Raw genomic sequence first — 13,574 nt, 5'->3', positions numbered from 1 at the left:
TTATTACATTACTTATATAATAATAACAAATCCTTGACAAAAAGACCAATCTGACTAGAAGAAGGTAACTGTGGGATGGTGGTGTCATTACATTGCCTGCATTTGCTGGTCTTTCCAATGTATTTTGAATTCAAAGTGCTTCATCATCTATTAATCAGAAAAGAGACACCATCACTTGGACCAGGGAAAGAAGAAAATTAGATTTAAAAATGAAAAGACTCAAAAAGCTTAGTAAGTATAACTGAATCACTTCTTCTAACTATTTATTTTATAGCATAAGATGAAATGCTATGAAGCCTAAATTTGGATTAAAAAAAAGCCCAGGCTCAACACCCAACACTGTAAGGTCCCCAAAACTAATGCACTTAAAAACAGAACTTAAATTACACCTCTTTTTTGTGCTGCCAATATTCCTGATGAATAAACAGTTCAACCAATTAAAATTATAAAAGAAACCCTAAATGTTTGCACAGCATTAACTATCTGGCATCACCAGCTGTATCCTTGGCATGTAAGACTTATACTATCATCATTATTTCAGCTTGCAAAATGTGAATCTTTTGGTGGTGGAGGGAATCAACCAGAACATTAACAGGCTCATGTCACAATTCCAAAACTTGCCTGTGCTTGGATTGCGCAGTTTTGTAAACAAAGGTTCACTGTCAGGTGTCTTAGGGGGGTCAGTAGCAGCCTCTGTAGGGGAAGAGGAAAAAGTTATGAACTTGTAAATTGAGAAGTATTTCATATTCTGCTATGCTTCTCCAAGACATTCAGAATTAATTGGATTGACACTTTTTGAAAACTCACGCATTTCCTGTTATATGCCTCAGCCCAAATTCATCCTACCTGATCAAGGCACCTAAATTATGATTCCAGACTTCCTGGCACTCTCTATTTGCCACAGGAAAGATATGCACCTGGGGATGACTGAAAACCACATCCCCCTAGAGTGCCTCAGGGAAGAGAGCTCTTGAGTTTGACATCTCACTTAAGCCAGATGAATGGATATGTTGCCCTGATTAGTCACAAAGACAATGAGAATGTTTTGGTAAGTTAGGCCAAGGACAGTGTGGACATTAAAAAGTTAAAGGTGCAAAAGGTAAAATATTTGTGGGAAGAAACAGTGGTCCTCTGAAGCTTTCAGGAAGTCAGATTATGCAGGAATATGGGGCAGGAATTGTCTGAGTGGTTGTTACTTCTGTGAAAAGTGTGCACACTTGTTTATCTGTTATGTGTAATCTTGAAAAATAAAGAGTGCATTTAATTCCCACACCCCCCATCCCCGCCCCAAGGAAAAAGAAGCTGAGAGAATACAGCACCTCTGGCTTAAGCCTCTGACAGTTTTCACTTTTCTGTGTCTTTAAGAAAAAAAAAGACAAAAAGCAGAGCCGCAAAAGTATGATTTCTTTATGAAATTAAAAAAAAAAATTAGAAAGGAAGCAGCTCCCACAAGGATGCTGATTCAAGTCTGAAAAAACCATCTATAATGATTGCCAGTTAATGATATTCTATCCAAGTTCTCTTTGTAGGGAAAATCTAACTTATATTTATGAAAACAACTTCTCACATCTGAGTGAAGAGCAACATGACAGCATCATCTTTCTTAGCTTGCACACTGCCAGTTCTGTCCCAATTCCTTTCATATAGGCATTCAACAGAGTAAGGAAAATTACTAAAGCATTTCACATACATAACCAGTATCCAGACCCCAGAGAATGGACTGACAGTGATCAGGCTGACGTTTGCACTATGGTGCTGCTGAGGAAAGCACAGAGGAGCAGCAGAGGCGTGCTGCACAGCTATTCACAAAGGAGGTTGTTGGATGGAAGAGAAGTGCCACATCGTCCTTCCTGGTTCAGTAGCATCCAGGAGGTTTGCAGAGAGGGAGAGAGCACAGTTCTTCTTTATGGAAAACGGGGAAGTAGGATCCTCAAGTACAACCAAAAATAGCTGTTCTTCAGTCTGGCTGAAAGCCTATCCGCAACACCTCCGGAAAGGACAGGTGGACTTCTCACAGACTGTTCACTGGCACCTCAGTGGCAAAAAAAGCCCCAAATAACCCTCATCTTTCACATCCACTCCTGGTTATGCAGTTGTGTCATGAACAGAAATTGCCCAGAAAAAGACATAAGCAAGGCTTAAAAAGCAAAGGCGTTTTGTGGTAAAGTGTTGGAGGATAATAGTTCTCAGAGCGGTTCAGAGAATTTACAGTAATTTTCTTCCCCTAAATTTTTAGCTGAGTCTTCAGGTGGCTTGAAAAAGTGCTTTAAAAAGTTTCAATATAAGTTGGGGGCTTTTAATGGAAAAAGTCCATATTTGCTAACCAGACTTGCTTTATATGCTGATACATAAACACACACGGTTGTCAAGCTACATTTGCCCTGGCAAAGGCAAACTTCAAATTTCTAGAGCTGTGTATATTTCAATTCTTGACCACAGTTTAACATTAATGTATTTTTTGTTACTTTTTAAAACACTTCAGTGATTAATGACAGTGAAGGAAACACACTGCATGTGTTTACTTTGATGTGTTTCACATGAACATGTTAAAATATACACACTAAATGTGAGTTTCAAAATTTAAAACAAAAAGCAAAACAAAAAAAAAAACCCAAAGGAACTTTTAGCGCTCACTTGCTCTGCTTTCTTCATGCATAGATTTATAAACACTGGGAATGAGTCCAGCTGAGCCCTAAGATGCATCTTGTATAACGTGAACAATTAAGTAGACAACCCTTCCTAATGTAGCCATTTTTAATGAAGTTCACATCTTTCTTTAGTTGAAATGTGCCTTTCCTAACCTAGTAACACACTGAATTTATCCATCCCCACTAAGCCCAGGAGACACCTCATCGATCCTTTGGGCAGGTAACTGCCCTCCATCACGAAGGCCTGCCCCATGCTTTCCCAGGCTCAGCACCCTCTGCTCTGCCCCTTTGTACACACAGCCTAGCCCTGCAGCTGCCTTGGCACATCCAGTAACACTTCCCCTTGAGAAGAGAAGCACAGCACTGCCAATTTAGTCCTCTGGTCCTCCCCAAGCTCATGGGGTTCATCACTGCCCAGAGGACAGCAGTGATCACACCCTAATGAACAGTCTGAGTTGCAGCCTTCAGTCACAGTACCTTGTGCTGATGGGATCAGAGTATATGTCACATTCTCCACACGGCTGCCACAGAAGATGGTTTACCAGAAGGGACACGCACATGCACACACACACAAAATGGAGGGAAGGAGTGGGTAAAGGAAAAAGTGGTTTCTCTGAGTTTCTTTTACCTTCAGTTTCCTCATAGGGTAGGCAATACCCCTCTCCATTTCCAGGGGCATCTGAAGAATATTTTTCTTACAGATTGACTCTACTAGATGTCAAGTTGGCAGACAAAAAGAGGCAATTGGGAGAATGCCTGCTTGGAAAACTGGATGCAATATTAATGTGGCCTTAAGGGCAAAGGCGGCCCTATTTATCTGAATTTAAACACTTCATGACTAGGAAAATGCTGAGCAAGGGATTTTTGAAGTTAGGTGTCCAAACCTAACTTATGTGTGTTCTGGCCTTTAGCCAGGAAAGGTAACTGGATTTCTTTAATGTCATTACATTTATCAGTCCTCCTATTTGGGCAAGGATCTCTTATAGCTAAATAAATAAAGACTTCTTAAAAAGCAGTACTGTAGCAATTTTCTAGCAAAACTAAGAGTTAAACTAGGGGTTTTTGGAGGGTTTTTTTTAGTTTTAAGATTCATATCCAGATAAGAAATAATCTTACAGAAAATAAGCAGACAAAAGGGACATTACAGGCCAAGCTTTTTTGTTAAATCCTAAGGAAAACATCAGATGGTTGCCACTACACTTACTACAATAGTTTCCATAGCTCAGCGCTGAGAAACTTGTTCATCTACAAGAATAACAAGTGAGAGTGGTAAGACCTTTCTGACTGAATATTAGGCTCTCTACCAACTGTCTTGCAGCTGTGAGCTGCAGGTAACACACTGTCAATACAGGTCAGCTTAGTAACAGATGTGCCAGTACAGCATGCTATTCTCCTAGGACAACATTCACTAGAAGCATGCAAAAAACTGATACAAGGGTACAGAGGGGCCTAATTAATCCTGTCCCAAGGAGGTATCTCAATTAGCAAGCCACTTTCTAAACTGCCAGGGAAGACAGACAACAAGCACTTCCAGGAGGCAGCTGAACCCAGCTAAAGTCTAAACCCACCTGTATCATCCCCTGCACGTATACGCCTCTGTCTCCATTGAGCTTACAGATGCCTTCCAGAAACACAGAATGAATCCAGATGCTGTATTGCTACAGCTATACCAGAGGAGGGAGTTCTGAGGTAAGCACAATGCAGGACAATTAAATGCCAACACTGGGCTGTAAGTATGTCTACTTTGCTTCAATTATAGTCTACTGTTCACTCACTACTAACCAAATCACACAAAGTCCATCTAAAAATGTGGGTACTAGGTGGGTTCCATCAGTTGTACTGGAGTCTACAGATGGAACCTCGGAATCCTGAAGCTGAAAGAGACTTATAAAAGCTTAAATGAAGCTTTCCATTACAGAAAAGGAGAAAAGCCTATCTTATTTTGTGGAGGTGAGACACACAACCAGACAAATTCTATAAAATATATAAACAGAACAAAGTGAAAATGAACCAGCTGTCAAAGGATTTCTGGCAATAATTTCTTCCACAATGGATAGATATGAGGCACTAATGAATCCGGACATTAAAAAAAAAAAGTGTTAGCTGGTATAGCAACATGAATAAATTGGAAAAGAACATAAAACTCCCACTAAGATCTATGAAACTCTTATGGATGTTGCAAAGTCTATTCACCTTTTTTTTTTAAAAATTGCTTCTAGGATACTATATATAACAGACTAATATCAAGTTATATGGAATTCCCATGCAAAAAGCTGCCAGCCAAGCAAGCAAAAAGGCTGTAAATATCTGTCAATTGCGTAAGAGGAAAAAACCCTCTGAGAGCAGAAATTTCCCTACCACCATCACCCTGAAAAAAAACAGGATTATTTAAAAGTCTGGAAATATAAAGTTAAGATTTCATTTAAAAACAGATATTAAACCATACGTCACCTACACGAGTCTTTTCCATTCCCTTCTTAACTTCTAACCATGCACGAAAGGTGTGTCAGATGGAGACATTATGATGGAGCCCATTAAATGGACATTTTATGGAAGACTTTAAACGATGTAGCCTAAGGGTACAGATATGTTAGATCTAATCATCATTTTATTTATGTTCTTTTTAGAATCAGTCAACCCTGAAGTAAATGGTTTTAATTCAGTGCCTGTGTCCTCTGTCCTGCAGTATGCCCTGAAAAAAGCCCTGTGAAAATTAATTAATAAATCCAGAACTTTGTATCTCCCAAACTTTTGACAATTTTAATAAGTTACAAGGTAATAACTATTAGCATAATGAACAAATTCAGGTATGCACAGACTGAGTTTCATGAATGGCTTCAAATGACCAAAGATCACAAGCCATTGAAAAGCAGAGTCCTGAGGTCCCATCCTCTGCTCCCTCCTTGTTGCGCATGTCTGCTGCTTTCTTTCCATCAAAGCTAGCAATCCCGTGGCCACACAGCAAGTAGGCTCACTTCACACATCCAGCTGAGAAATAACCAGTCACAAAAAAGAAGTATTAATTTTCACCCAGATCAGTAAGCTATTCTCACTTACCATATGGCTACATGATGACTGGAACAAAGGGACAGAACCCATGGCAGGAGCAGATGGCACAGAATATAACCTACTCTGTGTGGGACACTGGGGCCTTTGACCAGTGTAAGCTAATTAGAAAATTAGATCGTTTGTGACTCTACAGAGGTGGGAAAGCAAGACATGAGCTACAAGACTACATTTTTGTTGCTTCCTTGGCCTACGATACTCTCAGGGGAGTACTAAGTGGCACACAGCTCAACTGATCTCTGCAAACAGCCTCTTTTGCAGGTGCTTACATATAAGGTATGGCTTTGCACTTGCACACACTTGATGTTTGGAAATAGCTTCTTAGTTGTTACTCAGTTATGTTAACTCGACGTTACCTTACCACCTCACCCTTTCCTTGACCATACATAGTACTAGCTTTAGTGAGGGGACTTCCACTATGCCTGTTGTAGAAGATAGAATGGTTATCAGTTTGGTAATCACAGCATTTATTATTTGGTGCCCTAATGAAATAACATTTAACATGACATAATTTATGTCCTTAAGACATAAATCCTTAAGACCCCTTAGAGTCTTTCTGGCTCTCACTTCACCTGAAAATCCTATGATAAAACACAATGATATCTCAAAATGGCACTGTTTTCTATCTTGAGCAAAGCTTCACACGGAAATGCTACTAGACGGTTTGAGTGGTCTTTTGCTCCAGTACACAGCTACGCAATACAACTAAATATTAAGACTTCTGCCTGAAAGCATCTTCTGGCTTTCCCTTATGCTGGCACAGCTCACTTCTTTGGCCAAAAAAAAAAACATGTTCATGGACTCACTGGCAGCAATGGACAGTACTAATTCATCCATTACTGAAATCTAGATGCTAGGCAGATCATGCAGGGGTTTGAGCTGAATGAAGGAGAGGTCAATCTCAAGAAGTTCAAGAACAGGTTATCACTTGAAAGGATAAAAACTTCAGACTTCCCTTCTCAATATTTATAGGGTCAGCACCGGTGCAGCTGTATTACTGGCTGAATCAGCCCTATTCCCATGTGCAGAGAGGCCTAAGCTGGCATAAATTGGTCTCTTCCAAGCCAGATGGCAGAAAGCAGAAGTAGGAGATGGTGTTACACATTAAAACATCTCTTTTCAGTTATTTTATTTGCTATGCTTCCTTCTGGCTTCTTAACTTGCCAGTTATATCTGCTTTATACACAGCTGAGCTCAGTATGCCTTTTAAGAGATGACATATAAGAAATAGTGCAAATTACCTGCAGGCAAAAGGCTTTGTTCAGGAGAAGCAAACGCCAGTTTAGGGGGAGGTTAAGTAAAACAGGCCCACAGAGTGCTAACTTCTAAAATAAGCATATTCGCATTTACCTTATTAAAAAGGTATATAAATATGTACAATATTTTATATAATCTTTCAAATGTTTTAAGTCAGCTGTTAAAAAACATACATATTTGCTTACTGTAAACATTATTTCCAAGTTCTTTATTGAAATGATTCTGGAAGTATTAATGTTCAAGCATCCTGCTCTAATTTTGACATTCATTGCAACTTCTGAATCAAGCTCCCTAACAGTCCAGCAATGTGGTCTATTTTGTGGCAGATAAATTGATTTTTTTTTTAAATGCTAAATAAAGGCATGTATCAAAGTATTAAGTGCAACGTGCAAGAATGGGGAAAAAAAACCAAAACAAAACCTGCCTCCTTCAGATTTTAAAGCAAACTACTTTTATGCATTAAGTATTCCACAGCTTCTGTTGCTATGACATCTTCTCTCAATATGACCCGAAGTTTTCAAGTCAAATGCTTCCTCTGTTGTTGTATGGAGACAAGAGTTCCTTAGTCTCATTTGAAAGAACGAAGGATTAATTTAATCTGTGCTGATGCCCTATGGTTTGGCATCACAGTTCATTTATTTGTGCCTCCATCTGACTTTTGGCATATAAGAGATTTGTTCAAACAACCTGCCAAGTCTAATGTGAAACTGCTCCTTTTGTTTTTAAATAAGTAATTCCTAAAAATAATAGGATTGTTAAATTTCCTTCCCCCTCTTGCAATCCTTCCAGTGCTATTCATATGGCAGTTCCCATAAAACAATAAAAAAGCTAATCAATTTACTGTTTAAGAAAACACCAGACTGAAAAAACGTAGTCAACTAAACTTGTCTAGTTCAGAAAAATAAAGGCTGAAAATAATTTTCAAATTGCAGTTAACCCCTACTTCTTTTCCTAATACAGACAAACACAGAACTAATTAAATACAGCAGTCTTAACTTTAGGTGTAGAGTGGAACACCAGACTTAGGAAACTGCCTTTAATTCCTGACCTCTTTGCTAAAACCAGTGAAGGATATAAATAGTTCCAGTTCTGACATAACACTTATCCCTGAGAAACTGTACTGAAAAGAGACTGCCCCTCACACCCATCCTGTTAAGGAGCTAGTGTGATTTTGGTTGCTATTGGTAAGACCAGTTTGAAGCCATTATGTAAGAATGTTTATTTGTTATACAGAGCCCAGATCATATCTACGTCAAGCACAGCAACTTTATCACAGTATTTGAGAGTTTTCCAGAGCCTTGCCCTTAGAACCTTACAATTAGGTGGGGTCTCAGTATTATTTCTCTGTCTAGAAAATAAAGTCTAGTTCTTATGATTTTCAGACAAAACATGAAGAATCGTAGTTCCGTGGGTCTAACTCGCAAAGCAAGTAGAAATTTCCTGTATGCACATAAAAAAAAAAGTCTTATTGGTTCAGGATATTTAAAAAAAAGTACATGAATACTCAGTAAACACAGACACAATCTCCTCTACTAAAGCACATTATTAGCAACTTTCTAGCTGTGAGATGGCCAAGTTTTTATCCTCAGGAGCTACTTCTTCTCCCTTGTACCTGTTCAGTAGCTAGACCAGTACAACAGGAAGCCTGTATAGGAAGCTCTACATTCTCAAGGGTAAAGTGGGGCTCAGATACGTGGGTAATATAACATCCCTGATTATCCATATGCTACGAGAAATGCAGAAAACCACAATCTGGAAACTTGGCCACCCATCAGTGAAGTCCATGTGGGTCCTTCAGGTCTTATTAGCACTTCAGTGTCCCATTCCATGATTCCTCCAGAACTCCAGATTCGGGAGGTCTTCTTAACCATCAATGTCAACTACCCTGCACAAAGCAAGTTCAGATCCGGATTTCCAGCCAAGCTAATAAAATCCCCTGGAACGTGGAGCACAGCACAGAAACACCCAAGTGGGTCTGCACAGAGCCAGCTTGGGTCCATCAGGACTTATTAGTTCAGACACTGTCTGAAAGCAGCTGCACTGCAAAGCTGGTCCTGGAAATAGCAGAGATGTGTTAACATGGCACAGCACTTGAACTAATAAACTGTTAGTGCTGAGCTGAGTCTGCTCTAGGCCAAATCTGGTGCCTGTATATCCACAGAAAACTGCTCGAAGAGTTAACTCTATTTCAAGTCCAGTGTGCTCTACTCCTACCCACATGCCCAAGTTTTCAGTCCTCATCACCTCCATATGACAAATCCCTCCATGTATCCTCTTTCTGTTTGTTCATCGTTTTTGCTTTTGACTATTCGCATCCATTTCTCAACCTTCCTCTATAACGCTAGGTGTTATCTCTATAACGTCCATGATAATTCTGCACAATGTACACCAGCGGCTTCCAGCCTTTCACGAATGATTAACATGGTTACCACCCTTTCCTTATCCTACCTCCTTCACCAGACCAACACTTCGTAACTTCTGGCTTCCTGCTTTGTCCTGCCCTTGGTGTTTCAATCCCTAACATAGGAACAATTATGCTTATAAAAACAAACCAAAAAGATTATTATATTGGCATATCAAATCACCCAGCCTCCATGGAAAAAAAAATAGTATCAGCAGAAACACCATCACAAGAGCTCTCACCAGGACAATGGCAGGCTACCATTTCTAAAGGTAAAATTTGCTACCTCACCTAGAAGTTGCTTACCAGCCAGCTCAGGCTGGCTCTGAGGCTCTCCTTCCGCCTTCCTACTCTGACTTCCTTTGTGTGACTCTCCCATGACAAACAGCCCAAGTGTATTGGCATGGCAAAGGGCTAGTGAGAGCAAAGACTGTCATAAGGCTGCTGATAAGAACAGTGAACAAGGAAAAAATGCCATAGGAAAGAATGAGGGTATGCAAAGCCTGATTGAAACGAAGCACAGGGTACCTGGCCTGCTGACTGAACATCTGCCTCTCAGCTCAGGCAATGCTGCTTCCCCTACCCCTATAATCCATGCAAAATACCTGCTGAGCTGTGTGGTTTGTAGCTCTGTCCTATGATGTGTAGGCATGAGATGGACACTAATGAGCAAAGATTTATAGTACCAGAAATATGATAGAATTAACCACTTGCAACAGAAAGTGACAGAGTCTGGCCCTTTAGAACAGTTCAAGAGGGTTGGGATAAAACACATCATTTGTAAAACAGTGACTCTAACTGCATTACTCCTCTAGCCATAATCATGACTTCAGCAAAGAACACGGGCAGTTCTACCTGACAAAGGGGATTCCTTGTTTCTGAACCATTTCCAGAACCCTGAAATCAATCTAAAAATTAAGAAATCAGAAACAAAATTGAAATTTATCTCCTCAGTCATCAAACATACTATGAACAGCACAGCAGCAATTTATTGTCTATGCAATATAACATAGTGTATAAATGTGTACTGAAACAATATCAGTAACAATTTTATAACCTTCAATACTAAAGCAGACAAGCATACTCTACTAACTTTCTATAGCAATTAGAAAATGAAACCTGCCTGCTTTCTAGCTGTTGTGTTCCAGATATCAACCCGATGTTGTCAGTTGCTGAAGTCCAAATAAGAAAGAATCTCACCTTTCTCTTACATGTGCTTTTCACACAGTTAAGTGTTTCTACACGTCACATAAACAGCAAAATCACGGTCAGAGACTTGTGCAAAATCAGACAGATTCTCAGAATGATGTAGTAAGGAATCAGAGCAACACATGGCATCATCATTCAGAAGTCTAGACCTATCTTTGCCTTGTTATATAGGAAGCTACTGCTGAACCTCTAACAGTCTGAATGATTGAAAAATATTGATACTTCAGAAAGAAAGTTCAGTTCTCATTGTTTTATTTCTATACTTCTGACAGACCTCATTCTTTTAAGGTATCTAGCCTCTTTCCAGAACTAGTCACTATCTCCATCCATACAGGAACTTTTAAGATGTCACAATCAAAGCAAGATGAATGGCGTATATATACATAAGTGGAGCTGCTATTAGGTTGTATAGGATAATATACATTATTAACCCTACAAGCTGTTCTAAGAGGCAGACCACCCAGGTGAGTAGTTCAAACTAACTTAAGCACTTGAAATCAGGACCTTAGAAAGTGCCTTTATTACAAGCAAAGTTTTGGAGCTCCTTGCATAGCATTAAAACACACCTTGCTCCTTCACCTCCCTATGCACAGGATAATGGCCACAGATACAGGAAGATAAATAGGCTGTTTACACCTAGAAGGTATTGCTAGACTTATTAACGAATGGTATTAACCTTACATGCAAAACCAGATCCTGCAATTATTTACACCAGTTGTTTTTATGCGTGTATGCAGCATAATGCCATACGGGTATTCTGAAGATATGGATTGCCATATGAATAAAAGTTAACATCATCAAAGGAAAAGCATTTTCCGTTATAAATCCAACTCCATCCATAGTCATTCCTAAAAGTAATCAGGTCTTCCTACTACAAATTCTGCTAAATGGCGAGTTAAGAAATTTGGATATCAATTCAACGATGCAGTTAAGAAATGCAAAACTTTGAAAAGCGATAGATGTTAACTTTAAAAATCTTTTCTGAAAAAAATGTTAAAACCAAACTAAAAATCATTAAATCTATTTCATTTCAAGAGTCCTATTCATATGATTGGCAAGTCTCACCAGCGGTGGAGTTCTGAAATTATCAGCCACAGATCTTTTTTAAAATCACTGTGTGCTTTGAGGTTCTACTGAGGCTTAATAAACTTTCTTACAGGTCTGGAGTACTATATAAATTTTGTCAGAGCTTGAGCTGGCATAATTGGCAATACAAACTGTCTGGCTTCATGAAAGTTACAAGCTCTGGCTCGAATCCTGCAAACACTTACTGAAGAATTTAACTTACTGCACAGAACTGACTACTCATGCATAAGTTAAGCATATTTGTAAATATTTGCACAGTATGGACATCTGTTGGCATAGCCAGTCATCTGATACAACATTCAGCTTTAAATCCTAGTCTGCAGAGAGTCAATATTAAAACCAGGAATTCCTCACATAAATTCCTTTCTTAGGCATCAAGCACATCAGATACCAAAGGGTGGAACTGAAAAGTTAAAACCAGAGGAAGAGAGGAATCAGTGAAATCATAACAATTGGTTCTGTTTCTCATGTAACTAGAGAAGCCTGGTTTCTTATGGATGCATGTCTCACGACTGATATCCTGCCTTGTTTTCAAACTTCGCTGAACTGCCTTTCCTTCAGTGGTGCCATTTATAGCATTTCTCACATCATCACAGACATTTTCACAAAGCTCATAAAATTACTCCAAAGAGCTCCTCCTTTTTATCGGGTTTGGTTGAAAATAACACTCAAAAATTTTGAGTGGGGTAAGAAATAGGCACAGCACAAAGCTGACCCACAGACAATTGTGAAAATTCCATTTCCTTATGAAATCAAACTAAAAAAAGCACTTATGAAATACCTCCTTCCTCTAGCGTCTTGGAGTTTGAGCACATCCTGTTTCACTCATGCTCTTTAACACAAAAACCTTTTGTGATTATTTGAATTTAAAATTTTAAAACCTAACACCAGGGAGAAATAAATGTAAAGGGTGCAAGGCATCTTCCCATTTTATTCACCACTAAATGAGAAAAACTAAGCCTAGACAGTGTTTGAAGCCTTGTGAGGCCATCTGCAGAGCTGCCATGTGGAAGTCTGCTTCTTTAGCCTATTGAGAGGAAAAGCTGAGGAGATCGCACTCTAGCTTAGGACTTACGGTTTCCAAGGGGTTTGTTTCAAAGCTGAGGTTTAGGGCACTTAACTGTTCCCTTCAAAAAATGCAGGAGTGGACTAAGGGGATGGAGGCAAGGTGGGCTGCCAACAGCGGGGAAGACAACAGCAAGGCTCCATCAAGGACCCTGGTGTCAAGACTTCTCTTCCACAGTTCCTCTCCCCAGGGCTCACAACACTGTTCGCAAACCAGGGGCGAGCTAACTTTTGGAAAACCCTAATGACACACAAAAATAAAACGCGCAGATGCAGTGAGGGAAACAGGGTCCCTGGAGAGGAGAAGGGAGGTACTCTGTAGGGCCTTGTGTAAAGGCTGTGTCTCCAAATGTCCTTACTACACCAGGGCTGGGGCAGGTCTCTGGGCTGCTGTGTGCAGCCAGCCCCAGCCCTCAGATAAAGGCGCCCGTCTCCTGCCCTAGCGACGGCCCAGCCCCGCCGCGATGCGGGCAAGCATCGCCAGGGCCAGTCAGCGAGGCGCAGGGGAGAATGAGAGATGGGCGCTGCGGCAGAGCCTGTCCCACCTCAGAGCCCCGCTGGGTTACCTGGTGCAATGAGCACCCACTGGCTGGGGTGCGCGTCCGCAGGACGCTGCTTCGCGCCGTGCATGTCCGTACGGCCCCGGCCGCCGCCCGCGCTCCCGCCGCCGCTTCCGCCGCCGCCGCAACATGGCGGCCAGGGCGGAGCCGCACAGGAGGGGAAGAAGAGGCGGAAAAAGGCGCCGCGCGCTTCTGCCCACTCGGCAGCCGCGCGCCCCGCAGCCCCGTGTGTGCCGGCGGGACGGCGCCACCCCGCGGGCGGGAGAAGGGGGCGGGCGGCAG

General features: G+C 40.8%; 1 protein-coding gene across 1 annotated transcript in view; it reads right to left on the bottom strand.

Moving 5' to 3' along the window:
• Positions 1–13,362, bottom strand: part of RNASEH2B (ribonuclease H2 subunit B) — a gene marked incomplete at both ends in the record, with an annotated part of 39,510 nt that extends 26,148 nt beyond the window's left edge. The window contains 2 exons of the mRNA XM_082005716.1: positions 622–693; positions 13,299–13,362. Of these exons, the coding sequence (XP_081861842.1) occupies positions 622–693; positions 13,299–13,362 (136 nt within the window). The remainder of the gene's footprint in view (positions 1–621; positions 694–13,298) is intronic.
• Positions 13,363–13,574: the final 212 nt, after the last annotated feature.

Source organism: Phaethon aethereus (genome assembly GCF_964289735.1).
Source record: "Phaethon aethereus genome assembly, chromosome: 1".
Lineage (NCBI taxonomy): Eukaryota > Metazoa > Chordata > Aves > Phaethontiformes > Phaethontidae > Phaethon > Phaethon aethereus.
This window is presented reverse-complemented; position numbering and strand designations above follow the sequence as displayed.